The following is a 26,549-nucleotide window of genomic DNA, read 5'->3' on the forward strand; positions in this document are numbered from 1 at the left end:
ACTTCTACCCCACCACATTTATGAGGCAAATGTTCTACTTCTTACTCCACTACATGTACCTGACTTTCTAAGATACTTGTAAAACAGATGATCATTTTATAAAATATGATGCATTCTTATACATCAAACCACCAAACAGTATGTACTAAGTGGTAACATTAGCTCCACCTCGACCAGCTACAACATCAATATGTTGTTTACAAAGTAATACATCAGTAATTATATTCAAATAAAACAATATATATATATACATATATATATACACACACCCCTTAAAGGAGCCATTATGTTACATAATAAGTCAAAGTAATGGCGTTTACTTCTAATAAGAGTAGCCTATTATAAAATGGTGGTATTACTACTTTTATTTTAGTATATGATCTGAATCCCAACACTGCCAGATATGTAAAAAATAGGTGGATATAATTATTAATGGCCGGACTTCAGTCCATATAAAATCCTGCTGCGCCACTACACCGAACGCTACGGTAAGCCGGGAACACAAACAAAGCCCCAGCCCAGTCCTAGCTCGCAACAGTGACGTCAGCGCGCAGCGGCGGTGCACGGACGCGCGGGGATTGGGTGAGCGAGGAGCTAAACTGTATTGTACCGAAAAAGAGGACAAGACGCCGATAACAAAAACAACAGCTGCGGCCACATGAGGCCGACTGAGCATACACGAGCACTTTTCGGGCTCAAGCTATAACGACTTCGGGTAAGGAAACATATTCATACTTTTGTCGTTAACACACTGCGGTGGCTAATTTAGCAGCTTCCGCCCTGAAGGAAGTTTCTTTTGTCCTCTTCGGTCAACAACAACAAAACAAGCGAGCCAGTGTGTTGACCGATGAAGAAGGAGTAATGGCGCGTTTTAATAACAGTGTGACAACACATCGTTAATGGTATCAAATATGGCTCCGTGTTGTCTGAACAAGTCGGTTATGTGGCGGATTGTTGGTGTGAATACCTTTGGACTGGTCTCACAGCAGGGACAGATAGGCTGCTGGGTGTGTTGGATGGGGCAGCATCAGAGATACAATGGATGATGCCATTTTATGATTCTTGAATAATTAGCTAATGTGCTGCTTGGCAGTAAAATGGCAGCACAGTTGTCCACAAGAGTTTTTGTTGGACCTTGCTCTTTGTAGTCTTTATAATAGAGATGGCGATGAATGATTTCATTTTATTTGTATGGACAACATACTGTATGTGTTTCCAGGTCTCTCAAACAAGTCAAGTGTAGGGCAACACTAACATTAGCCAGCTGTGGTCTTAATAACATTGAAACGTATTAATATATTCTTGGAGATAAGCATGAAATAAAGCAGATAAAGTTACTAAAGAAATCTTAGTCGATTAAGAACAAAAACAACCGGGGGGGGGGGGGGCAGCCTCAGTGTACAGCATGTGCATCTACAGTCATTTCCGTGTAATATACATAACTTCAGAGGGTTTTAATGCATCCCTGTTCCTAATACTTCCTGAATCTTTCTTCTCCAGATGTCACGATGGCTGCTGCACACTTCACCATTTCCGACAGCGAGTCAGAGCCATCGGAGGAGGTAGCGGAAGGAGAAAATAACCAATTCTCGTCTGTGCAAGAGCAGCAGCTTCTTCAACGCCACTCCCTCACCCTACCTGAGCTCAGGTTGTCAGGTAGGAAATCTCAAAGCATTGTGGGAAAGGGGGGGGGGGGAAATTCAACCTAAACCCACGACTTCTCTTTTGCTTATTCATGATAGCTGCAGTAATTGTAGGAACAGAAAGCGATAAAGTCATCTGTTCCAATCTAGTTTACTGCAACAGCTGCTGCAATGCAGATCCTGTTTCTTGGCTTTGTCTCTTGGGCCTAATTTGGAAGAGATTTGGTTTAACAGTTTGAGATTGCATTGTTAGTTGAAATGTAAGCTAACCTATATTAGAATAGGACTAACTCTATGCAAAGCAGTAAGGAGAGAAGTTATTATTTTACCGCCTAGTTTGACGCTTTTAACCACAGTGATAACTAGTGATTGATATCCCTTTATGCCTATTTGATTTCCTTATTGCACCCTTGTATGTTGATCTGTTCGTGCCCCTGTGAGGCATTACAAACCCCTCTCACCTTTGCCTCCCTTAGCGACGGGTCGAATCAGGCTGAACTCAGAGTCCGTTGCTTCCACGGCCTCCCGAGACGAGGAGCTCTGGGCAGACGAGGCTGGCACGCCCACCGACGGAGCGCCGTTCAGAGTGCGGTCCAAGTCGGCTCCCCCGGCTTTGTGGGCAGCCAAGAAATACGGCCGGCAGCTCCGAAGGATGAGCGACGAGTTTGACAGCCTGCTCGACAAAGGGGTGAGAGCGAGGGGGTCAGATGATGGAAGGAGCGTTTTACGGGGTTTTCCCTACTAAAACCAATTAGTTTATTTCTAACTTAATTTCTATTTGGTGCAGGAAATGAGGAGGGTGAAGAGTGCTGGGACGACCAAACAGATGCACCACTCGAAAAGCTGGTGGAGCTACCTCTTCAGTCACCAGGAGATGGAGGGAGAGAACAACCACCATGAAAACCACGCTCATCGCACTGAATAGGCACCGGGGGGGGGGGAGGGGGTTTTCGAAGGAATCGATGGGAATGAGAGGAGAGCAGTGGGAGGAGCCAAGAGGACAATTGTGATGAGAACAAAAAGAGCTGCGCTGAGAAAGGACGGATGAAAGGTTGGTTGGAACAAAAAGAGAAAAATTCAAAACACAAAAGGCACGGCTCAGTGTCACGCCGTTTTTTTATACGTCATTGGTTAACTACATTTAAATAAACTTTTTTGTATCTGTGTTGGTTGTGGTGTTGACGATATTGCTGGGCAGCCCACTGTGAAATGGTAAAGGCCGGTCAGGATGGACTGTTGGCTATCTGAACCCCACAGAACGGATACAACACGATGGGCCGAGAGAGGAGAGATGATCTCTTGAACGCAAAGAAAGATAGAAGTGGATCTGATCGGTGGCCACTAACCACTTCAGTTGTCTCTCCCGTGGACACTATGCAAATATACTGTAGCTGGAGAGACTGAAATCAAAACACCTGGCTTTTAGAGGCCTCCTTGAATGCTGTTAGAATTTCCTTCCAGGAAACCAGCAATGACGATGTGTTACTAATGCTGGTTTTGCTCTGCTCCACACGTTTGTGCTTGAATACAAGCTGAGACCACTGCAATAGTGTGCCACAATGAGCTGCAGGCAACAGAGGAAAGAGTATAAAAAAGGAAGGATTTTTTTTTTTTTTTAAGTATTCAACTCGGGGGCCATTATCCAACTTCCCGTTCTACTACCTGCAAGCCAGTACCATTCAAACAACTGTACTCGAGTGTCATTAACTGCTTTATATCTCAAATTTATCAAAAGAAGAACAATCTTGTACAAGGACAATCTCCGATGACGATGCAGAAATACTATCTTTTGTAAAACTTCAGGGTTAGATTATATCTGAAGAGAATTAAACATACATATAAAAGCACAAACCGATATGAATCTATCTTTTTAAAAAGCCTTGGCTGAGCAAAACAAAACAAAAAAGCCGTTGGAACTTTTATGTGTAAATATGTTGTGAATATTCTATCAAATTTCAGGGGTGGGGGTTATGAGCCAGACATTTATTTGACAAGTTCCTATATTACAAGGTGACCGTGCTCTTTAATACGTTTGGCCAACCTAGCAATAGGCAGTGTACAATCCATGGCTCTTGTGATAAATGTTATGTGGGTGGGGATGAGTTAACTGCTTTACGAGGAGCCAACACACACACACTAGCCTTTGGCCCCATTTATTCAGGACCCGGTGCACAGAGAAGATGGATTTAGAGACTCTAAAGTCACATTGAAACACAGGTGGAAGGGGACGTAAACTTGTTTCCAAACTATTTGTGACGTTTGTTGAATCAGTCGCCAGTCCGGTTGGGTTTATCAGCTGTTCACTCTGATCTGCATTGGGACGTGAATAAAACGGGATCTCAATCTATCAAGCCTTAAGGTCTAGGAGTGCTGATCTGAGGCGACAGTTGTTGTTCATGTATTATATTCAGGCTTTTAAGGACTACCCGGCACACACTGCACACACAATATGGCATTTGTGGGTGTTATTATTATTGCTATTAATGATTATACACCACGATTAGCACCTCTACACAGCTTGGTGAATATGATGAGGCTACTTGTGACTTGTTTATCGATATGTGATTATTGAACACGGTGATAGGTTTGTTCTACTTGTCTTACTCTCTTCCTCTCGACTTGTAGGGTTGAGTGGTAACGTGCTCGGGTGTGCAGGCTGAGCGGGGATGCGTTTGTATCGTCTTTAAAACTTTTTCTCAACCTTTTTGTTTTTTTTTATATCGATTTTCCTAAAACTTGGTTCAGGACCGTTTTTTTAAATCAGAGAATTCTAGACAATCTGACCAGCGGTTTTTAAGATGTATCTAAGTGTACCGACATGTTTGGTATCGTGCAACCCTGACTGTAAGTACGACGTATTCACTGAAACAGTTTGGTATAAAGCTTCCAACTCAATTAATACGGTTCGACTATGCTGTTACAGAAATTACTCAACCATATTATGCTGTTGGATTTCTCCCACACACTAACAGGGTCATGAGAAATAGTGTTGCACTCTTAAGTCACTCAGATCTGAATATGTACACGGTGTCGAGAGCGCAGGCCCGGATATGAATATGAAATTTAAGATTTTAATATTGTCATGAACTGCCTTGAACATGCTGTAACCTGTGATGTGAAGCCGCATAACCGGCCTTGTCTGTTTACCCAATTACCGCCTTAAGCTTTACAGCTCTCTGTCACCTATTGCGCTGAAGAAAACGAACAAAAGCACAATAAATGTAGCGGTGCGTTCGCTGTCACAACTGTGAGAAAAATATTACGATGGCAAGTGCTGGGAAAGCCATTTCAGAGGAAGTCATGTTGTAATTTTGACTTTTAAAAACATGTGTGGCAGAGAACACGCCCTAGAGGGAGAACCTGCCTGGGCACCTGGAGTTTTGCAACCATCCTTGGTATTACTTGAATCTACAGATGTGTGCGGAGAACTTTGCATTGTAAAATTTACTTCCTTTTTTTTGGGGGGGGGGTTCCTTTCTTATTTTTTAATGACTTTTGTAAGTTTTCTCTACAGCTTTGAAACTTCTGGTATATGCTGTCTTGAATAAATAATTTTAAAGTGAGTCTCTTGTGTTATTCTCTGTAAAACTCTCCAGTAAACAAGGACACTATCAAAAGGCCATTTTCGTTTTATTGCGAATTTGTAGCAATTCATTGACAATTCAAATGTGAACACAAAAGCCATAGTATTTATTTAAATGTCCTAAAATGATGGCACATTGACACATTTGTTAACAGAAAATAATTTTTTTTGGGGGGGGGGGGGTCAGTAAGCAACACATGTACTGCCTGAAAAGGATCAGTGTTTCATGGCATATGGGTCACAACATACAGGACGACCCACTGGCCAATGTTGTCTAAAATGCTACTTAAACCTTTAGATATCTCAGTACATACATTGACCTAAATCCTCAATACATTCGCCCAATGTGCTTGTTGTCTAAACTCCAATTTCCCACTTTCTCTGGTGGTGATGTCCTGCCACTGTATCGCTGTGCTAAACAGCAGCAGCATTACAGAGCAGAGTTCCCACTGTCTTTAAATGCACCATATGATCGCTTTATAGGCCTATTTCAAACAGCGTCGATTAAGTCTTGGACAAAGGCGTAAATATAATGGGAAAGCTTTGAAAATTCACTGGTGATGTGTGGAAACCCTGGAAGAGGCATCATGACAGGACAGTGTGTTGTATTTCCGATGTTATTTCCCCTCTTTTTATGTTCATCTATCTTCCTGTATTGTAAAGCACTTTGTCTTGCATTTCTTGTATGAAGGGTGCGATACAATACAGTTTATTATTTCACCAGTGGTTTATCAAACCACTGGTGATGCATCCAGATCGTATATGCGGCCACAGTCCAAAGCTGACAGTCTGTCCATGTCTGCGTCACTCAGTGTGAAGTCAAAAAGCCTGGCATTGCCCTGTATTCTGTCTGGATTTGAAGATTTCGGGATCACTGGGACGCCCTGCTGCACAGCCCAGCGCAAGAGGACCTGAAGGGGAACAAAAGACCTAAATATTTACCTAGTGTGTGTGCTAAAAAATCTCTATTGAAAACTGTCAATAAGGCTGGCCCAAAAAGACATTGCGTGTGTGTGTGTGTGTTTACCTGTCCAGGGGTGCGTTCACAATTCTTTGCCACCTCCAAGACCACAGGGTCAGTGACCAGCTCTCCTTTCCCTAAGGAGGAGAATGCTTGGAAACACACTCCATACTCCTTACACACTTTCCTCAGCTCGGTCTGGCACAGCTTGGGGTGAAACTCTACCTGAAGAAGCAACACAAAACATATCATGTAAGTATATTATATGCGTTGTCCTTTTTCCTTTCCCTCTCGTGCGTTCTACCTGTAGCAGTGCAGGAGGGACTTTGCAGCTCTGCATCAGTTCTCTCATGTGTGCTGGTGTGTAGTTTGACACTCCGATGGCCTTCAGCTTCCCCTGGGCATGCAGCTCCTCCAGTGTGGCCCAACTCTGAGCTCGGTTGCCTGGAGTCAAATATTAATTAGGAGCTCATCGTCAGTGTTACTAAAGTACAAATACATTGTGGAGGAGGAAAGTGAGAAGCATATATATATATACAGTTTATGTTTCCAGTGATTCTGGACTGTTTACCTGGGTTGCGTTGGTCAGTCACATCCAGACCCTCTGTACCAGGCCAGTGGATCAGGTAGAGGTCAATGTAACCCAGGTCCAGCTGAGACAGGCTGTGCAGGGCTCCTTCCATGGCTTTCTCTCCCTGATCCTTGGGGTCCAGTTTACTGCAGGGAGAAAGAGAGAAGGGTTGTTCAGAATTCTAAACTTTACCTCAGAGTCAAACTTCACTGAGCTTCAGGTAAGATCTGCTCTTTAGGAAGGCCTACGAGCCCATGTACCTCACCTGGTTATGAACACATCCTCTCTGGTTAAGCCATGTTTGGGCAAGAGCTCCTTCAAAGCTCGGCCCAGCTCAGCTTCGTTCTGGTAGACGGCTGCACTGTCAAAGGCCCGATAACCAGCAACCAGCGCTGCGTCCACAGCCCGGTTCACATCTTCAGGAACCACCAACTTGTAGGTCCCCAAACCCAGGAGGGGCATGTGAAGCCCTGTGTTTAGGAGGACAGAGGGGATACCGGAGGCAGGGGAAGACATCTGATCTGAAAGGAACTTATAGCTTTGGTACCCTGTTTGGACTATCCAACACTGTTGAAGAGAGGGGGGAGAAATAAATGGGTGTGTTTCATATCTCCCATTTATAATGACATTAAAATGACATTAGTACTGTTTGCTGTGCGTCAAAATGGAGGACAAACACCGTTACAACGAACCAACATTTGTGCCGCTTTAGAACATTGCAACGCTATTATGTTAGCATTGCTACAATGACGCCGTTTATTGGTATTTTCATCTCACCTCGCCGGCGCTCTCAGCTGAATTATTTAAAAGTAGAGGTGCATAAACCGACGATAAGTGTGAACTAACGGAAATTCCACCTTGAGTCAACCTTTACACATTAGAGGAATGTTTACGACTAGGCATACGCTTTACGGCAATACGTGGTAAACTGATATGTCATGTGACAGCAACCTGCGTGTGTGTGTGTGAGAGAGAGAGAGAGAGATACAGAGACAGAGACAGGGAGATGTATGACAGTATTTAAATATGTAAATGATAACTACCTTAACTGATATGTTGCAGTTAGCAGTACAGCCTACTGAAGTTTGCGCTGACTAGCTAACCTGGCTAAACCAATTCCAACACTTTCAGTGATGTTATGTCGTCTTGTCCTGTATTTTGGTTGCCCTCTGAACCAACAGGCCATTAATATATAAATAAATCTGATTATTTTCTGACTTTGTTGTCCAAACCGTATGTACCCCTGCAGGCCTTCTCCTCCCCTTTCAATGAAACTTGATTCTTCAAAGCTGGTATTTTTTTTTATGAAAGATGGATTTTCTCTACAGCTGTGAAACATCTGGCATCTGCTGTCCTCAATAAATGATGAGAGGTTTTAAAGTGAGTCTTCATTGTGTAAATCTTCTGTAATTCTCCAGTACAAAGGACACTTTGAAAATTGCATATTCTTTCATCTCAAATATGTGGTAATACATAGACAGCTCAAATGGGAAAGCTAGAACACAAAAGCCACCATCTTGTTTGTAATAGTATGATGAAAGATCAACGTGAGGCAACAGAGAATATGGAAGTAGTCTTAAAATGTTGGCACATTAAATGCGTTTTTGTTTATTGTACATCTACTGCCTGAAAGGGATCAGTGTTTTATGGCACATGGGTCACAATAAACAGGAGAACTTACTCGCCAATGTTGTACAAAATCATACTTGAACTCTCATACATTTTATCTAAATCAATACATTCACCCAATGCTTTTGTTATGTAACTGAGCGTTCTAGTGGTGGTTTCCCACCACTGCATCACTGCCAGTCAGAGCCAAAGAGCAGCAGCATTTAAGAGGCATCATGGAAGACAACGTGTGTTCAAATGTGTGGTCTATCAAGCGACTTCTGATGAATCCCTGCAATACTTTTGCCCACAGTCCAAAGCTGACAGTCTGTCCATGTCTGCGTCACTCAGTGTGAAGTCAAAAAGCCTGGCATTGTCCTTTATTCTGTCTGGTTTTGACGACTTGGGGAGCACTGGGACGTCCTGCTGCACAGCCCAGCGCAAGAGGACCTGAAGGGGAACAAAAGACCGAAATGTTGTTAAAATGTTTTGAACACAGAGAAGGCTGTAGTTATAGGCTGGCCCAAAAAGGCCATTAATCAAGATGTGTGTGTTTACCTGTCCAGGGGTGCGTTCACAATTCTTTGCCACCTCCAAGACCACAGGGTCAGTGACCAGCTCTCCTTTCCCTAAGGAGGAGTACGCTTGGAAACACACTCCATACTCCTGACACACTTTCCTCAGCTCGGTCTGGCACAGCTTGGGGTGAAACTCTACCTGAAGAAGCAACAACAACATAAAACACAGTCAACAAACGAGTGCATAAAACGTGCTTTTTATGTTCCATTATGTATATCATAATGTTATCCACCCCCCTTTCCCTCTCGTGCGTTCTACCTGTAGCAGTGCAGGAGGGACTTTGCAGCTCTGCATCAGTTCTCTCATGTGTGCTGGTGTGTAGTTTGACACTCCGATGGCCTTCAGCTTCCCCTGGGCATGCAGCTCCTCCAGTGTGGCCCAACTCTGAGCTCGGTTGCCTGGAGTCAAATATTAATTAGGAGCTCGTCATCAGTGTTACTAAAGTACAAATACATTGTGGAGGAGGAAAGTGAGAAGCATATATATATATACAGTTTATGTTTCCAGTGATTCTGGACTGTTTACCTGGGTTGCGTTGGTCAGTCACATCCAGACCCTCTGTACCAGGCCAGTGGATCAGGTAGAGGTCAATGTAACCCAGGTCCAGCTGAGACAGGCTGTGCAGGGCTCCTTCCATGGCTTTCTCTCCCTGATCCTTGGGGTCCAGTTTACTGCAGGGAGAAAGAGAGAAGGGTTGTTCAGAATTGTAAACTTTACCTCAGAGTCAAACTTCACTGAGCTTCAGGTAAGATCTCTGAGAGGAAAATCATATGATCGGAGTATGACACCAAAGCCCGTACGCCGCCATGCTGTGCTCTTTAGGAAGGCCTACGAGCCCATGTACCTCACCTGGTTATGAACACATCCTCTCTGGTTAAGCCATGTTTGGGCAAGAGCTCCTTCAAAGCTCGGCCCAGCTCAGCTTCGTTCTGGTAGACGGCTGCACTGTCAAAAGCCCGATAACCAGCAACCAGCGCTGCGTCCACAGCCCGGTTCACATCTTCAGGAACCACCAACTTGTAGGTCCCCAAACCCAGGAGGGGCATGTGAAGCCCTGTGTTTAGGAGGACAGAGGGGATACCGGAGGCAGGGGAAGACATCTGATCTGAAAGGAACTTATAGCTTTGGTACCCTGTTTGGACTATCCAACACTGTTGAAGAGAGGGGGGAGAAATAAATGGGTGTGTTTCATATCTCCCATTTATAATGACATTAAAATGACATTAGTACTGTTTGCTGTGCGTCAAAATGGAGGACAAACACCGTTACAACGAACCAACATTTGTGCCGCTTTAGAACATTGCAACGCTATTATGTTAGCATTGCTACAATGACGCCGTTTATTGGTATTTTCATCTCACCTCGCCGGCGCTCTCAGCTGAATTATTTAAAAGTAGAGGTGCATAAACCGACGATAAGTGTGAACTAACGGAAATTCCACCTTGAGTCAACCTTTACACATTAGAGGAATGTTTACGACTAGGCATACGCTTTACGGCAATACGTGGTAAACTGATATGTCATGTGACAGCAACCTGCGTGTGTGTGTGAGAGAGAGAGAGACAGAGACAGGGAGATTTATGACAGTATTTAAATATGTAAATGATAACTACCTTAACTGATATGTTGCAGTTAGCAGTACAGCCTACTGAAGTTTGCGCTGACTAGCTAACCTGGCTAAACCAATTCCAACACTTTCAGTGATGTTATGTCGTCTTGTCCTGTATTTTGGTTGCCCTCTGAACCAACAGGCCATTAATACATAAATAAATCTGATTATTTTCTGATTTTGTTGTCCAAACCGTATGTACCCCTGCAGGCCTTCTCCTCCCCTTTCAATGAAACTTGATTCTTCAAAGCTGGTATTTTTTTTTATGAAAGATGGATTTTCTCTACAGCTGTGAAACATCTGGCATGTGCTGTCCTCAATAAATGATGAGAGGTTTTAAAGTGAGTCTTCATTGTGTAAATCGTCTGTAATTCTCCAGTACAAAGGACACTTTGAAAATTGCATATTCTTTCATCTCAAATATGTGGTAATACAGACAGCTCAAATGGGAAAGCTAGAACACAAAAGCCACCATCTTGGTTGTAATAGTATGATGAAAGATCAACGTGAGGCAACAGAGAATATGGAAGTAGTCTTAAAATGTTGGCACATTAAATGCGTTTTTGTTTATTGTACATCTACTGCCTGAAAGGGATCAGTGTTTTATGGCACATGGGTCACAATAAACAGGAGAACTTACTCGCCAATGTTGTACAAAATCATACTTGAACCCTCATACATTTTATCTAAATCAATACATTCACCCAATGCTTTTGTTATGTAACTGAGCGTTCTAGTGGTGGTTTCCCACCACTGCATCACTGCCAGTCAGAGCCAAAGAGCAGCAGCATTTAAGAGGCATCATGGAAGACAACGTGTGTTCAAATGTGTGGTCTATCAAGCGACTTCTGATGAATCCCAGCAATACTTTTGCCCACAGTCCAAAGCTGACAGTCTGTCCATGTCTGCGTCACTCAGTGTGAAGTCAAAAAGCCTGGCATTGTCCTTTATTCTGTCTGGTTTTGACGACTTGGGGAGCACTGGGACGTCCTGCTGCACAGCCCAGCGCAAGAGGACCTGAAGGGGAACAAAAGACCGAAATGTTGTTAAAATGTTTTGAACACAGAGAAGGCTGTAGTTATAGGCTGGCCCAAAAAGGCCATTAATCAAGATGTGTGTGTTTACCTGTCCAGGGGTGCGTTCACAATTCTTTGCCACCTCCAAGACCACAGGGTCAGTGACCAGCTCTCCTTGCCCTAAGGAGGAGTACGCTTGGAAACACACTCCATACTCCTGACACACTTTCCTCAGCTCGGTCTGGCACAGCTTGGGGTGAAACTCTACCTGAAGAAGCAACAACAACATAAAACACAGTCAACAAACAAGTGCATAAAAGGTGCTTTTTATGTTCCATTATGTATATCATAATGTTATCCACCCCCCTTTCCCTCTCGTGCGTTCTACCTGCAGCAGTGCAGGAGGGACTTTGCAGCTCTGCATCAGTTCTCTCATGTGTGCTGGTGTGTAGTTTGACACTCCGATGGCCTTCAGCTTCCCCTGGGCATGCAGCTCCTCCAGTGTGGCCCAACTGTGAGCTCGGTTGCCTGGAGTCAAATATTAATTAGGAGCTCGTCATCAGTGTTACTCAAGTACAAATACATTGTGGAGGAGGAAAGAGAGAAGACAGCTTGAATCGTATCTCTTAGTAAGTGGAGCATGTATTCATAAAACATTCAGATGGTCAAAGAAAAAAGATGCTTCAAGTTATTTAACATATTGTTTTTACATGATTGTACATACACAGATGTTCCAGTGATATTTTGGTACATGTAGAAAAACATTGCCCGTTTACCTGGGTTGCGTTGGTCAGTCACATCCAGACCCTGTGTGCCAGGCCAGTGGATCAGGTAGAGGTCAATGTAACCCAGGTCCAGCTGAGACAAGCTGTGCAGGGCTCCTTCCATGGCTTTCTCTCCCTGATCCTTGGGGCCCAGTTTACTGCAGGGAGACAGAGAGAAGGGTTGTTCAGAATTGGAGACTTTACCTCAGAGTCAAACTTCACTGAGCTTCACTGCCTCCATATGGTCTCTGAGAATGCTATGATCTGGGTCTCAGAATCAGAAAGTTTATTGCCAAGTATGTTACACACAAATGGAATTTGGCTTGGTAATTAGTGTGTGATAATAAATATACTAAACATAGTAAAATACGTGTGTATGACACCAAAACCAGAGGTGTGCCCCTTTCAGTTTAAGTGACTTCAATAAGTGCATTGAACTATTGTGGATACAACCCATGTACCTCACCTGGTTATGAACACATCCTCTCTGGTTAAACCATGTTTGGGCAAGAGCTCCTTCAAGGCTCGGCCCAGCTCAGCTTCATTCCGGTAGACGGCTGCACTGTCAAAGGCCCGATAACCAGCAACCAGCGCTGCGTCCACAGCCCCGTACACTTCTTCACGACCCACCAACTTGTAGGTCCCCAAACCCAGGAGGGGCATCGGAAGCCCCGTATTTAGGAGGACAGGAGGTGTAGAGGACATCTGATCTGAGAGGCACTTCTTATTTCTGTACCGTTGGTCTACCCAGCACTGTTAAAGAGGGAGAGAGGGTTGAGTGAGACGTAAATGAGAGAGTTTCTTCTTTACAGAGGAAGGTTGTCGTGTCGTGATGGAGCAAATGAGTACCAATGATGCTGCAATGTTCTGGTGTTAGACCGCTGAAACATTCGTAACATTAGCTGTTAGTACAGTGTTACAATGAAGACACTAGGATTAGGCCTACTATGTGACAGCGAGTAGGAGAGTTGTTAATTAACTTACAATACCATAGTATGGAGTAGGAACGCCATAAGGATGCAATCGTTGACAATAAATAATATTTTCATCTCACCTTTTGGGTCTTTTCAGCTTAATTCCTTCGAGGGAAGCGAGGACTTGTTGCGTATTCACAAAGCGATACTTAATAAAAAGTCACGAGCTACAAAAGGCAAAAAAAAACATCTAACTCCACTCTCTCACCGAGGAGTGTTTACAACTACCACTTCCTGCTACGCGTGGTCAGCTGACAGTCATGTGACATGTTGGGCGGTTTTTCCTCCGTCACCATAGTGACACCTGCTCTGACGCCGCTGATTGGAAGAAGATCTAGCTAATCATTGAAGGGCCACGCCACCGGAAGGCGGGAATTCGCCTCCGTCCAGCGAATCTCGAGCCGAGTCAGGCTTTTGAGTGACGGCCGCGGTATTAACCGTTAATGTCCCGTTGGAGGCTGAAGTTAGCTTGCTGGAGGACCCACCAATTTCATGCTCGCCATTTCCTCTAGATATTACGGTAATTGTAAGAGAGAGCGAGAGAACCAAACATTTCTGAGCGTTTAGAATAGTAAAGAGCTATAGTATACTGGTGCTCGCTAAACAATGCAACATTTCCAGTAAGTGTTGACATGTATTCTCTGTTTTGGTTGTCCTCCATCAATTAATATATTAATCTGTTTATGTCCTGATTGTGTTGCCCAAACCACATTAGGTCAGTCATGCCACTGCAGGCCTTCTCCTTCCCTTTCCCTGAAACTCGATTCTTCAAAGCTGGTAGTTTAATCTACAAGTTCAAGATCAGAGGAGGCAGCAGCTTCAGGCAAGACAGACATTGTTCTGAACACCCTCACAGCCATGTCTTTATACTTCATATATGTTTACCCTTTTGGTGAGAGCAAGAAGTATAACACAAGAACAAGACCAGACCGCTGGTAAATCAGTATAGACCATGACAGAATAGATAGGGTGTCATCTCAAAACCCAGCTTGAGATAGGATTTAGTCGTGGAAGTAAGGCTAGCAATTACATTTTTATAAAGCAGCTCTAGTTGCACATCTGTGATATTTGATGATCATTCTTCAATGCATCACTGGAAATCAGTTTATAGCCAGAAATTAAATAATTCAGCTCAAGTGCAAATCCTTCAAGCGCTAAAGTAGCTTGACGGAAATGGGAAAATACTTGAAACAGAGGAAAGGCTCTGGATTAGAGCCGCTACAGACTTGAGCAAAACAGCACGAGCTCAGAATCCTTAGAACAAACATACACCAGCGAGGGAAGGAATATTGATCAATGTTAGACCCACTCTTGGGTCCTTCAATGCGTCCCTTTCCTTTCCCTCCTCGAGATTAAATTCTGCAAAGCATTGCACAAAGTTCTTTCATCTCTAAAGCCGGGGAGTCGGGGAGATGACTGAGCTTCAGGCGAGAGAGAAGGCATTGATCTTTTTTCTCCATTTCCTAGAATGGCTACTGTTACACGTTGTGATGTGTGTTACCGAACCGATCCTGGAGTTCATTTAAACTTCACCTATAATAGTTCTGACACTCAAGGATTAGTGCTCAACAACCAAAGTACTGCATCAGCAAAAGGCCTGATGTGTAAAAGGTTTTATACTGTTATCAGCTTTACAGCGTTTGGAAAAAAAGTTTACAAAACCCGAACTGCGAATGTTGTATAACTATATAATAATGTGTGTATTTTATATTTCATCAGAGGAGAGGAGGTTATGGGAGAAAACTACTTCCATCAGGAGCTGGAGGTATTTATGGATACTGTTCGTGTGCTTAGTCAGCATTCACGTTTGTTGTGTTGACTCACTGTATTAAATTCTCTTAAACGTGTTCTCTCGCTTTCTCTTCTCTGTTGTCAGGACATTTTCAGGACAGTTCTTGGCAACTTGGACAGTCTCCAACCCTTCTCTAGTGCCCACTTCAGTGTCTTCCCTTGTATCCTCCAACACTACTGATCCTCTACTTGCACACCATTATGATGATGCTCATTCACCGGCAGTTTACTGCGTTTCGTTAACTGTAACTACCAGATAAGAAGCGGTGGGAGGGAGCGTCGGAGGTGATGTGCACACAGGGTGAGAGGAGGCTGAGAGCTTACCCGTTTAGTCTCATCCTCTACCTGGAGAAAAACACACGGAAGGGTGAGCGAAAAAAACTCACGGCTTTCTCAGTTGTGTTCACGAAACACATTCTGCACTCAAGGCATTACATGTTATCAGTAAAACATGCTCAGGGCTTTACAGGCTGTATGGCTGAGATGCTATTCAGACATGTCGATGCCTCACATGTATTTCTCTTGCAGAGGGAGCAAAGCAAGCAGCGGAGAAGTTGAGTCCAGTGAGTTGTTGTTCTGTTACTCCAACAAAACACAGTGAGAAAAGTAATACCGGCTGGAGTGTTCAAGTATTCTTTTCTATCAAACTGTCTGGTCTGATGTGACGTATGTCAACAACAGCCCAGATTGCAGTGCCAGACATGTACCACGTAGTTGAATCAACACCTCTCTGACAATAACAGTAAGAAGTGAGCATTACCAAACCTCACAGGGCTGTTATATTGGATTGTTTTATATTAAATGATCTGGTGTCCAACCCCACGTCATGTGTCATGTACAGTGCACCACTGCATGTTTTCTAGCAGAAAGACGTTGCGCAGCGATTCCTGTCTGTGTCTGAGCCCCAGTCAAAGCGCCGGAGAAGAGATTCACCACTAGAGGAGGCCATCCTAAAGGACTTACACAGGGACATGGAGGCTGAAAGCAGCGTTTCTGTGGTTGGGTGAGCGCTCTCTTTACTACTGTACAGCTTATCTGTAACCTGTAGCTTTTCACTCTCTGTTTCACTACAACCATGACTAAATGTTTCAAAAATCTTTGCAAGTCAAGGTGTGTACTGAGTAAAAACCTACGCTGTGGACACAAAAATGGTCACATGTGAATGTGTGATTAAGTGTTTTAGAAGAGAATGAATGTGTGACAATAGAATATATTTATTCTTACTATCACTAACACATCCACTCTGACTACTGCCCGCTTTGCGCACACACACACACACACACACACACACACACTTACACGCTCCAGTGATCTTCGCGGTTACGAAACAGACAAGAGGCTGACGGGCGCCACCTCAATCACACTGACAGTCAGATCAGTGGGGCGGAAATTATGATTTAAAATGCACACCCACCAACTTATGTAAACTGAATGATCTCATCGTTTTGAACTTGAGGAACACACACTCGGATGCACAAACTGTGTAAACATCCTGCAGGGCCTCAAGCGACATCATCAGTTCACAGGAAATCAAGGTCCATGAAATAACTCTCTTTGAATTATTGAATTATATTCACCACATTGGCCATTACACTTACATGTCCTCAGAAGGGTGCAAAACAAGTGTAGTACACATTTCTGTTTCACTGATGGCGTTCAGTAGTGTGTGTGGTGTGTGTGTGCGTGCGTGCGTATGCGTGTGTGTGTGTGCGTGTGTGTGTGCGTGTGTGTGTGTGTGTCTACATGATGTCGTGTAGCGACAGATGGTTTGGTTTTTTGTTAAAGCTCCTTTAAAAATGGGAACAGAAAAGAGTTTTCAATGAGCCAATGAGCACTCACACTTGTCAACAAAGCATCTAACTGACATTGTCGGTTTTGGCTGCAAAATCCGGCATTTTAATCCACCAACATGTAATTAAAGGCCTTCGGAGTCCATGCATTGTGCATCATGACACCCACCAATTAAATACAAAACACTGAGATTCACATTCAAGCATTGATTGTCATTGTTTGGCGTAACGTTCTTCAATAGATCCGATTCCTACCTACAATTATATTAGCTGCTATTGTTCTGATACACAAATTGTGTCGATTACAACTTTAAATTCTGTTAGAAACAAAAGGCCAGATGAATTTAGACAGAAACCTTAATGGCAGAATCTGAAACTGAAGAATGGACTGTATTATGAGAAACAATATTTAATAAACTTGGTTGTGTCCAACTTTCAGCAGGCTTCCTCTGTGTTGTCCACATGCACAGAGAGACGTCCAAGAGGATCGAGGACATGTTGACAAGGTGACTTATTTTTCATTTATTCGATCAGGTCAGTCTTTTACTCGTCACATTTAATGAACCGCTTAACTGATTTGTCACAAATGAAGAAGTCAGTCATTTCCGCCCACAGTTTAGAATGAACTGATTCCAACAGTCTCATAATAGCCTTTTCGTTTCCTCTCCCCAGGCTGACATTAGTGCAGACAGGTAGGATAACAAGTGTGATTAAGGTTAATAATAGCGTTACATCAGACACAGAGTGCACGTGTGTTAATGTGTGTGTGTGTGTGTGTGTATGTGTGTGTGTGTGTGTGTGTGTGTGTGTGTGTGTTCCTGGTGATGTGCTTCAGATTGATTAGCAACGAAGTCCCAAAATTACCCTCCGCTCCCTTCTCGTCCACGGCCTTTCATCTCATGTGATCCTGTTTTGTTTTTTTACACGTGTCCACTCTTTTTCCCCTCTCGTTTGTTTCAAGTGGAAAAAATGATTTAAACTAATTATGTCAGCCCATTGAGTTACTTGTTTTTTCTGAGAAGGAAGTGCCAATACAGGTCTACAAGCTTTAAAAAGGATTGAGTGCGAACAATGAAGGTTCTGTCGGCACAAAAAAAATTCAAGGGAAGCGTAGTCGAAAGACAGATATTGGGTTATCAAATGGGCATTCTGATGGATTAATTCCATACATGTTCAAGCTCATAAAGACACTTTGACACTGAGGCAAATGGAAGAATCAAACTTACCCTTAGCTTAGCCCCACGACTCATAGCTAGTGTTGCTACGCTAAACTTTCCCTTCGACTTCAGACAGAAGAAGTCAAAAGTAGCCCTCCTATAGTCAGCAATAGTCAATACCTGCTGAACTGACAACTGTCAGTAGCATATTTTATTAGCCAGCAAACTAAAAAACGAGTTTCAGATATTCTTTCGATGGCTGTATACATAATAATCATGCTAACTCAGAAAAGACTTATCATATGCAAACTCCTTGCCTTGTAAGTAAGGCTAAGTTATTGCTATTGTCAGTAAGCTAGTTAGCTGGGAATGCTAAGGTTAGCAGGTTACACTACAGCAGATAAGCATTGTTTACTTATACTTGTGCTCAATACGTGACCATAAACTATTTTCATATGGATTACCGCTCTTACTACAGCCCCATGCACACCGCTTCATGTGGAGGAATACAAAGCTGCAGTAGTTACAGCTACCAAGCCATAGTTGAACAATCACTATTTGGTGGGAGGGGTGTAGCGAATGGTCAATTAATTACATTTCCAGTACTGTAAAACATTTTTCATATTCAGTTCTATTTTAAATTTTACTTTAATTTATGCTAATCCTCTCCCACAGAAAGGTTCCAGGGGGTTGGACGAACCATGGCAGAAATCAGGTGTTAACACAGTCAAAGGAAGCGGGACTCCAGGTGAAGTGCATTCTGGGTCAAAACAGCACATGGGAGAGGAGGAGTGTGATGAGGAGGGAGAGTCTGACCCTGGGACACCTGTGAGGCCAGGGATGTTGAGACGACTGGCCAGGTTGGTATGAGGTTCACGGCAGCCACACCATCAGTAGCTAGCATGCTACAAGCTAAAGCTGAGAAAATATACCCGGCAGCAGATCAGTAGCTCGGCACACAGTAAGGGTAAGACTGATACCTTTGGACGCTGGTGATGTCACTGTAGATTTGATTCAATTTTGCACCCACAGGAGACGCGAGGGCTAATTGGTACCGTTCATCTGAAAGACAAAAGTTGACAAAGATTCAAATGGATGGGGGAATCCAGCTATTAAAAGCACGGAAATTACAATATCCCTGTGAAATGTCTGTTGAGACAAGCTGAGACGCCAGAGGCGCATAAAAGACTGACACAAGTATCTCCACGTTGACGGGGCACGCCAAGCGATCTTACGAATGTGGTCTCTTTATGGTAATAATGATATGCAGTAGCAGCCTTATGGGGTGAGCCCACAGTTAAACCCATGTGTTCTTTCTCTGAGCTTACTCTGTCTCTCGCTCTCTCTTTGCAGCTATATCTTCCCCTTCTCCTTGTTCTTCAGAGAGCTCTGAGGGCCGTGGTAGAGAGACAGGAGGTGTTCCGGGTTCCAGTGGTGGAAACTCACCGGGGTTTGTTTGGTCAAAGTTCTGCAGCGCAAACTAAAAACGTGTGTGATGTCTTTTCTGGAGAATAGTACAGCGTAGACCTGTTTGCCTTTGTTTGCCTTCATCCTACATTGATCATCTTTTATACTGGTGTCAGTGTTTGTTTTCTATTTAGCTGAGATTTCACCTGTTGTTCACTTATCATTGGAGGGTCTGTTTTTTTTCTTTTTTGTTGTTGTTGTTGTAGCTCTGTATTGATACCATAAGCTAATAAATAGAGATACTTCTTTGTTTCCAATGGTTGTTTTTGTGATTTCATGTTGTTTTGTACCATTATGGATGGAGTCCTTGCTATTAGCTTTTCGCTACTACGTGCAGTAACTGGATCCTCTCTTTCTTACCACCATATCAGTGACTTCCTAGATGTGGATATTATTTCTTCTTCTTTTCATCCTCCAAATAACACAAACTAAACAGCAGTGTGTCTTTTATTTTTTGGTTTTGCTGCCTTAAACGCTGCGACGTTTAACTCTCCTTTCATGATCTGTGACCCCATCTGCATTTGATTTCTTTTCTTAAACTCGGTTTCCAGTTGAGAGAGCTCCGTCTCTTCGTCTGCACTTATCTACACACTGCTTTATTCATGCTTTGTTCTTCTGTTTTAATGCAGTTTGGGGATTTCTTATGTAAAATGCGAATTAGCAGGAAACAATTAAACCCAAATGTTTACATCCTTCCTCAGTAGACTGTCAAATGAACAGACAACGCCGTCTCTTTCTTAACATTTCCACGACTGTGTGTGTTCTCATAAGAGCACACCTTGAGCTTCAGTGAGTATCACCTTGTGGAAACTCCACTTCCCTCCTGTCAATCTAAATTAGCAAAGTGTTCTATCTTTGTGTGTGTGTGTGTGTGTGTCTGTTCCTGCATGCACGTGTCCATGCGTGTGTTTGTATATGGGGGTAAATGGGTCAACTGGACTGAAACATTGTCTTAGAAACAGGAAAACTTTGCCTAATCCTCTCCTTATATTGTCATAGCGCCTCAAATAACACACATAATCTTACACTCACATCTACTTACACACTTTGACCACACACACAATATCCTGTCAGACATAATCATGCACACACATATAGCACTTGAAATAACAGACACACACACACATACATCATATACTTTCATTCTCTCACACACACACACTGAGATTACAATAACAGGGCAGAAGTGGAAGCGGACACATCAATGACATTATAGTTATTCAAGACGCCACGGTTTCCACGGCAGCCGAGAGCGACGGGGCCACAGAGCGATACAAACATCGGTCACCCCACTGAGTCACACTGGAGCAGTGTGTGTGTGTGTGTGACTGTGTGTGCATTTTGACTACGAGAGTCTCCAGTTTAACAAACTTCATTCTCTCCTGATGAGGTGCTGTAGGCCACTCAGATGTGTAGTCGCTCTCGCTCTCTCTCTCTCTCTCTCTCTGGTTGGCATGGAATCAGAAGAAACACACTGCAACTTACAGTCAACAGACGAATAGTTTTGTGTGTTGATGATGTCACAGATTCCGTTTTCCATTGACATAACTAGATTGGGGATGTTTGGGATAGAGGGGCCATAAGATGGTAATTGTGTTTTCCTTAGAATGTGTGTCTGTGTGAGTGAGTGTGTGAGAGTGAGAATGGGAGTGTGCGGCGCGGGAAGCCGGAGCATCTCTCCTGGATCAGGAATTAAATGAGCCCTGCAACCTGTTCTTTCTGAACTGGTATTAAGAGATTTTAATATTTTGTTCTGAAATGCGTCATTAAATATCCCTCTCGTAGCTTAATGGTTTTTGACCACAATAGAGCCCTATGGTACAGGAATACGATATATGTATCAGGCTTTGGCTGAATAGGAAACATAATATAGTGGGAGAAACTCATTGTATGTTTTTTTTTTTTTTAATGGGATTTGTTGACAATAAGTCTTTATCTGTAATTGACTTTAAGTCTTACGTTTAGTTTTTGGTTTGGTTTTCTTTAAACAAGGGAAACATTTTGCCAGCACAGTTGAAATAATCGAACGTTTTTCCAAAGCAAATCCACTCAAATCAAGTTGATTCCTAGTGCGGTGACATACCTTATTCTCATTCTCACTCACTTCTAGAAAAAAAAACACGTATTCTTTTTTTCTTTTTGTCACTTGTTATAAGACAATCAGGTTTTAGGACCTTTATTGTTTTTTTGCAGTGGAGAAATCATTTTTAAAGGCATCAAAAGCTATCGTTTCCTGGATGAATGACTTATTACAGTGCTTTTCTTCCGGGAAATGTTTGGTGGGTTCAGCTTTTGTCATTTCAGTTGATCAAAGGTCATAACGAGCATCTGCAGTTTGTATTTCTGTAGGAAAGCTGTCCTGTGATGACCTGCTGAGTCTGATTCAGGATACGAGACAGATGTGGAGCCGCTGCTGTAGCTGAAAACATACAATAAAACAGTGATCACTGCTGGGATCCAACCAAAGCACAGTTACTTAAAAATAAATGCACGGGTTCACCTCCCGCTACTGTTTTGCGACTGATTTTACGACATAGTGACGTCCTTCACTTCCTGAATCAATTCTCCTGGAAGTTTCTCAAGGTCTGTCAGACAAAGATCGTTTTTGGAAAGTCAAGTCGTTTATTTTTATGGCCCAATATCACGAGGCTCTAGTGTCTCAGTGGGCTTTATAGGATTCCCAACCCAGCCCAAATTCTCTCGGGACACATGGCAAAACTCATCGACGTAACCTCAGGAGACTCTAATTCGTGCTGTTCCAGTAAGTAAGACATTCGTTCCTTTAACCCTGAAACCCAGTTTCTTGTGGACACTCGCCACAAGAGAACAAAGGACATCCATTTTGTGTCTTTGGCAACACTTTAGAAAGTCCTCTGCGGTGTTTGTGACCTTTGTGACATGTCACCGAAGTGTCCAAGAAACGGCTGCAAATGTCCAACAAATCATGTAAGAGTCCATTAAAGGGATGTCTTTACCCGCTGTAGTTTGGACAGGGTGGTTGCTAAGCTGGCTTCCTCTGCGCAAGACAAGACAGACGAGAAGCAGAGCCAGGCGTTCCCCACAATATACCCATCATGTGCCACACACACACACACACAGAGTTGACCCAAACCCACAGTATCTTCTGACCCGACCCTGTCCTTCCTCCTGCAGCCACAAATGGAAAACCCCGGCAGACTTTGTGTGTGTGAGGTCTCCCATTCAGTGTATTTATTAGTTCACTGTATCAACTGGCAGCTGAGGCCCAGAATAAAAAACGCTTTTGTGTGATTTTGAGCACATGCATGCAAGGACACTTTTTTGTGTGTGTGTGTGTCCCACGCTTGCGTCTGAATGCATGCGTGTGGTAAGGCTGTGTGTGTGTTCTCACTATTGTTAATGGAAAACCTATCTAGTTTTCCTCTGTGTCACAGCAGCGGTCCCCCTAAAGGTCGGAAAACAGAGCGAGGAGGGTGGAGGGGACAGCGAGACGGTAACACACTCCAGGAGAAAGACATGAAAGAGAGAAGTGAGGCTTTTTTGATCATCTTTTATTTTTTTAGATAATTTCACATTATTTTTGTGCAGGTAGAAGACAGAGAGATCTGTAGAAAAGGAGGGAAAAAAAAAGATTCACACACTCAGCTCTCTAATTGTGGGTGTGTCCAGAGCTATAAGTGCCTTGGCTCTTACCTGTGTTACTTATATCGCTGCATGAGGCTCAGGGCAGTCACACTCACACACACCTGTCAGTCGCCACGCGTGTCCTGCAATCCAGAAGCTGCACTCTCCGCTTCACGTCTCCAGGTAAGACTCGGCTGCTATTTACACCTGGAATGAAGTTTAGTGCATCAGTCTACATGTTGGTGGAATCGACCTTTAAATGCTGGTTCTGTGACATTTAGGCTGCGGTCTTCAGATTGCTGCTTTCTTATCGAATTTAGCTTTTGAGTTTTTATATATACGAGGAGACTTCTGTTCCTCCAGTAAGTAATGCACTTTTAACCTTTTTATTTCTCCTTATGTTTATTTACATTCTCATTCTGCGGACTTTTTACATTTATGTTTATATTAACAATAATATTACCACATTTTGCAAACGTGTAAATGGTCCATATTAAGAATATTTACCTGCACACATTTTGCTCTGTTTGTTTTTATTTTATTTTGAAAAAGCTCACTACTTTGCTGACTTTGACTTTCATGACAACATTCATATTTGTAAAACACAGCAATATTTTTATTTATATGGTGGACTATATATATATAATTAAAAAAAACACCAAACAGTGACAGATGAGTCAAAACGTGCCTCCTTTGAGTATTTTTATAATGTATCTTTTCCTGTTATTAAGGCTGTAACCATTTTACCTGAGCACAGATAAGAAGTTATTGTTCTACTTTGAAAAGAAAAACTGTATTGAATTCCATCCTATTGGCATTGATCAGTATTAAGTAAAATTAGTAGAGGTTTCAGGTTCTGATGTATAATAATACATCATAATATAATAATAATAATGATGCAGACGGTACAATACAATAGCAATTTTACAAATTCTATTTAAAATAAGATCTTCTCCTGCAACTTGTTGGTCAGTACCTGATCTATGAACTAAATTATTCAAAGAACATAAACTAGATTTGAGAGAATAGAGGGTAAATTGAGTGATTTACATTGAAGAAATCCCCCCTCATGTCAATTTATGTTGAAACCTCGTTCCTTTTAGCAGTAGTCAGTTTGCAGTCTGTTCAGTCCTGAAGGTTGTTTTAAAGACACATTGTTTCGTGTTCTGTGAGTAGTACATTCCATCTACGCACACTTTTTAAATTATTTTAAAGGCAGCACTGACTGACCAAACTTAATTTTGACATGGAATACTGTTCCAAGCACTCTAAGTGTATTTTCTGAGGAAGCTATTCCCCCGGCTGTATTGGTGGTCTTGAACACTGGCCCTCCCTCATAGCGGGGTGCAGCATATCACAACCCACTTTCCTCAAAGACAAACCCAACCTTCAGGCGTGGAAACCCCACATAACAATTAAAAGCCGGGCATTTCCCCCTGCCCCACCAGCTGACACGGGGTTAATGGCCTCACACACACACACACAGTCCTGACCCGTGCGTTTGTTCGTACCAGCAGCGTTAATGGCGTTCCCAGGGCCGCTCCACCATCACCACATAGGCAATTCCCAAAGCTGCAGTCGCAGGGGAAGCGGAGCTGGAAAGAGCTGCCATTTTAGAGGGCAAGGGTCAGGATCCCCAAATTCCCAAGAAAACATGACTTTATTGTTTACACACGTGTTGGACTGTGTGTGTGTGTGTGTGTGTGCATGAACACTCACGCAAGATCATGCATGCATGCGTGCACATACAATATATGCACTGTAAGCATTCATGCTTGTGACGGAAAACACAGCTTTTCTGTATCTTAAAGAATGTATTCACGTCTGGTTTCTGATTATGTCGCTGTGCAGCTACGTGTACGTTTCAACGAGTCGGTGTGTGAGCCGTGTACGTATGCGTGTGTCAGCGGGTAGCTGGTCAATGAGGCGTATTGAAAGGATAAAGACTGCATTGTTTGTATTCACATTAGCTGTTACTCAACCGAGTGACACACAGGCAGACGCTCAGGATGGGAAATCACCTCGGTGGGTAAGGGAGGGGGCTCTGGCAACCTGCTTTGGTTTAAGGTTTGATGAAGGAGTTCAGCAGGACGGGATCACCAAAGGTTGATAGAAAACTTCTTCAGTTTCTTCAGCTCAGATATCATGTTTGGATAAGATCTTTCAATTAGCCTTTTTATAACCAAACAATGCTTCCTCACAGCCTCATCACAAGTTAAAGATGTTTGTCATTTTTGCAGTTCTTCAGATTTTCCAAAAGTCTAAAGAGGTTCAACTTTATCGTATTTCACAAGACCAAAAGCAAAGATTTGAGAAAAGCCCCAAAAAGAAGTTGAAGTTGGAATTATTTTTGCATTAAAAACCTCGTAAAGACAGTTAAATGTCAGATTTCCTCTGGTCTTAAGTCACAGTAGCGTCTTACTTTGTTGTTCTGTTTGGATCCTCCAGGCTGCCATCCAGATGTCGCTGTGCATGAGCTCACAATTCTGCCTGCTGGTCCTACCAGTGATGTCGCTGCTCCTGCTCTTCTCTCCTATTGGTTGGAGCTACGACGGCCTCACCCCAGGATGTCACCTACACCGTGAGGAACACACACTGTTTTTTAAATGGTCTTAAAAAACAGCATCCATTTATGTGTTCTTAAGAACAGCAGCGTCAAAAGTCCTTCTAACATGATTTTATAATTCTCAAGTCTCTGCTCGTTTGCATCAGTGTATCACAATAGATTTGGCGATGTTGTTCTGATTTCTTTAAGTGCTGAATCCAAAACACACACACACACACACACACATACAGGACTTGATTCTCGCTCATCCTTCCATCTTCTCTCACCTCTCCAGCCTTCAACGTGACCATCCGCAGTGACCGTCGTGGCACATGTAAAGGCACCCACCTTGTCTACGCCTGCGTGGGCTACTGCGAGTCCAGCGCCTTCCCGTCCAGATACTCGGTGCTGGTGGCCTCCAACTTCACCCACAACATCACCTCCGCTTCACGATGCTGCACCATCAGCAAGGATGCTAAGGTGAGAGGAAAGGGTGGGTTGTGTGTTGTTGTTTGTTGTTGTTTTTTTTAATCATTCTTACCGGTTGTTCATGTCTATCTTGCTTGACTTCCCTCAGGTCAAAGTTCGCCTGGACTGCCCTCGAGGTCGTCACCATGACGAAATCGAGATCCTGACGGCGAAGGCGTGTCGCTGCGACATGTGCCGCAAGGCCCGCTACTGACACATCAAGACAGTACGCTGCATACCTAATGTACACCAGGATAACAGCCACGTTTAGTCAGCTAAGAGCTACAAACTCTGGTATTATTGAAATACAACCAGCTTCTTTTCTATTTCGACTTGTTTTGAATGTTGAAGAACATCCACTTTAACTGAAAAGGCATCAGCTCTCCACCAAGCTGCTGTCAAAACCAGGGTTTCCTCCAT

General features: G+C 43.2%; 6 protein-coding genes across 8 annotated transcripts; 3 read left to right on the forward strand and 3 right to left on the reverse strand.

Moving 5' to 3' along the window:
* Positions 1-560: 560 nt before the first annotated feature.
* On the forward strand, positions 561-2,568 carry badb (BCL2 associated agonist of cell death b; the record flags this gene model as incomplete). Its single annotated transcript, XM_079295965.1, has 4 exons — positions 561-715; positions 1,501-1,656; positions 2,120-2,331; positions 2,431-2,568. The coding sequence occupies exons 2-4, from the start codon at positions 1,509-1,511 to the stop codon at positions 2,566-2,568; spliced, it is 498 nt and encodes a 165-aa protein (XP_079152091.1). The 5' UTR covers positions 561-715; positions 1,501-1,508.
* Positions 2,569-5,256: 2,688 nt separating this feature from the next.
* LOC306796513 (glyoxal reductase-like) lies at positions 5,257-7,939 on the reverse strand. Of its 2 annotated transcripts, none has more exons than XM_079295470.1 (6): positions 7,802-7,939; positions 7,024-7,325; positions 6,759-6,904; positions 6,492-6,631; positions 6,254-6,412; positions 5,257-6,137 (listed from the first exon to the last, which is right to left on the reverse strand). In XM_079295470.1, the coding sequence occupies exons 2-6, from the start codon at positions 7,272-7,274 to the stop codon at positions 5,958-5,960; spliced, it is 876 nt and encodes a 291-aa protein (XP_079151596.1). In that variant the 5' UTR covers positions 7,275-7,325; positions 7,802-7,939; the 3' UTR covers positions 5,257-5,957. The 2 variants fall into 2 exon arrangements, with proteins under 2 accessions (XP_079151596.1, XP_079151595.1); XM_079295469.1 differs by lacking the exon at positions 7,802-7,939 and adding an exon at positions 7,536-7,669.
* Positions 7,940-8,349: 410 nt separating this feature from the next.
* Positions 8,350-10,696, reverse strand: LOC306796896 (putative oxidoreductase YtbE). 2 transcript variants are annotated; one of them, XM_079295963.1, is made up of 6 exons: positions 10,559-10,696; positions 9,795-10,096; positions 9,471-9,616; positions 9,204-9,343; positions 8,925-9,083; positions 8,350-8,816 (listed from the first exon to the last, which is right to left on the reverse strand). In XM_079295963.1, the coding sequence occupies exons 2-6, from the start codon at positions 10,043-10,045 to the stop codon at positions 8,637-8,639; spliced, it is 876 nt and encodes a 291-aa protein (XP_079152089.1). In that variant the 5' UTR covers positions 10,046-10,096; positions 10,559-10,696; the 3' UTR covers positions 8,350-8,636. The 2 variants fall into 2 exon arrangements, with proteins under 2 accessions (XP_079152089.1, XP_079152088.1); XM_079295962.1 differs by lacking the exon at positions 10,559-10,696 and adding an exon at positions 10,307-10,440.
* Positions 10,697-11,110: 414 nt separating this feature from the next.
* Positions 11,111-13,531, reverse strand: LOC306796897 (putative oxidoreductase YtbE). The gene is made up of 6 exons (XM_079295964.1): positions 13,389-13,531; positions 12,801-13,087; positions 12,347-12,492; positions 11,959-12,098; positions 11,680-11,838; positions 11,111-11,571 (listed from the first exon to the last, which is right to left on the reverse strand). The coding sequence occupies exons 2-6, from the start codon at positions 13,037-13,039 to the stop codon at positions 11,392-11,394; spliced, it is 864 nt and encodes a 287-aa protein (XP_079152090.1). The 5' UTR covers positions 13,040-13,087; positions 13,389-13,531; the 3' UTR covers positions 11,111-11,391.
* A 496-nt stretch (positions 13,532-14,027) lies between these two features.
* On the forward strand, positions 14,028-18,878 carry majin (membrane anchored junction protein; the record flags this gene model as incomplete). Its single annotated transcript, XM_079295892.1, has 7 exons — positions 14,028-14,131; positions 15,028-15,073; positions 15,185-15,260; positions 15,356-15,466; positions 15,628-15,662; positions 15,963-16,102; positions 18,722-18,878. Exons 1-7 carry the CDS (start codon positions 14,031-14,033, stop codon positions 18,876-18,878), a joined length of 666 nt encoding a protein of 221 aa, XP_079152018.1. The 5' UTR covers positions 14,028-14,030.
* A 6,698-nt stretch (positions 18,879-25,576) lies between these two features.
* Positions 25,577-26,353, forward strand: gpha2 (glycoprotein hormone subunit alpha 2; the record flags this gene model as incomplete). The annotated part of the gene is made up of 3 exons (XM_079295143.1): positions 25,577-25,697; positions 25,957-26,141; positions 26,239-26,353. 3 exons carry the CDS (start codon positions 25,577-25,579, stop codon positions 26,341-26,343), a joined length of 411 nt encoding a protein of 136 aa, XP_079151269.1. The 3' UTR covers positions 26,344-26,353.
* Between the last annotated feature and the right edge of the window lie 196 nt (positions 26,354-26,549).

This window comes from Melanostigma gelatinosum (assembly GCF_949748355.1).
Source record: "Melanostigma gelatinosum genome assembly, chromosome: 23".
In the NCBI taxonomy this organism is placed as follows: Eukaryota; Metazoa; Chordata; class Actinopteri; order Perciformes; family Zoarcidae; genus Melanostigma; species Melanostigma gelatinosum.

Bases quoted from the DNA above. Each gene is read 5' to 3' on its own strand.
- LOC306796896 (XM_079295963.1), bottom strand. From the start codon at position 10,045: ATGTCTTCCCCTGCCTCCGGTATCCCCTCTGTCCTCCTAAACACAGGG. The intron at 9,617-9,794 runs GTGAGGTACATG...TTCTCCCTGCAG, and splicing joins GAGGATGTGTTCATAACCAG to TAAACTGGACCCCAAGGATC. The intron at 8,817-8,924 runs GTAAACACACAC...GTTCCCCTTCAG, and splicing joins GTGAACGCACCCCTGGACAG to GTCCTCTTGCGCTGGGCTGT.
- LOC306796513 (XM_079295470.1), bottom strand. From the start codon at position 7,274: ATGTCTTCCCCTGCCTCCGGTATCCCCTCTGTCCTCCTAAACACAGGG. The intron at 6,413-6,491 runs GTAGAACGCACG...TTGCTTCTTCAG, and splicing joins TCCCTCCTGCACTGCTACAG to GTAGAGTTTCACCCCAAGCT. The intron at 6,138-6,253 runs GTAAACACACAC...GTTCCCCTTCAG, and splicing joins GTGAACGCACCCCTGGACAG to GTCCTCTTGCGCTGGGCTGT.
- LOC306796897 (XM_079295964.1), bottom strand. From the start codon at position 13,039: ATGTCCTCTACACCTCCTGTCCTCCTAAATACGGGGCTTCCGATGCCC. The intron at 12,099-12,346 runs GTAAACGGGCAA...ATTTGACTCCAG, and splicing joins GACTGACCAACGCAACCCAG to GCAACCGAGCTCACAGTTGG. The intron at 11,839-11,958 runs GTAGAACGCACG...TTGCTTCTTCAG, and splicing joins TCCCTCCTGCACTGCTGCAG to GTAGAGTTTCACCCCAAGCT.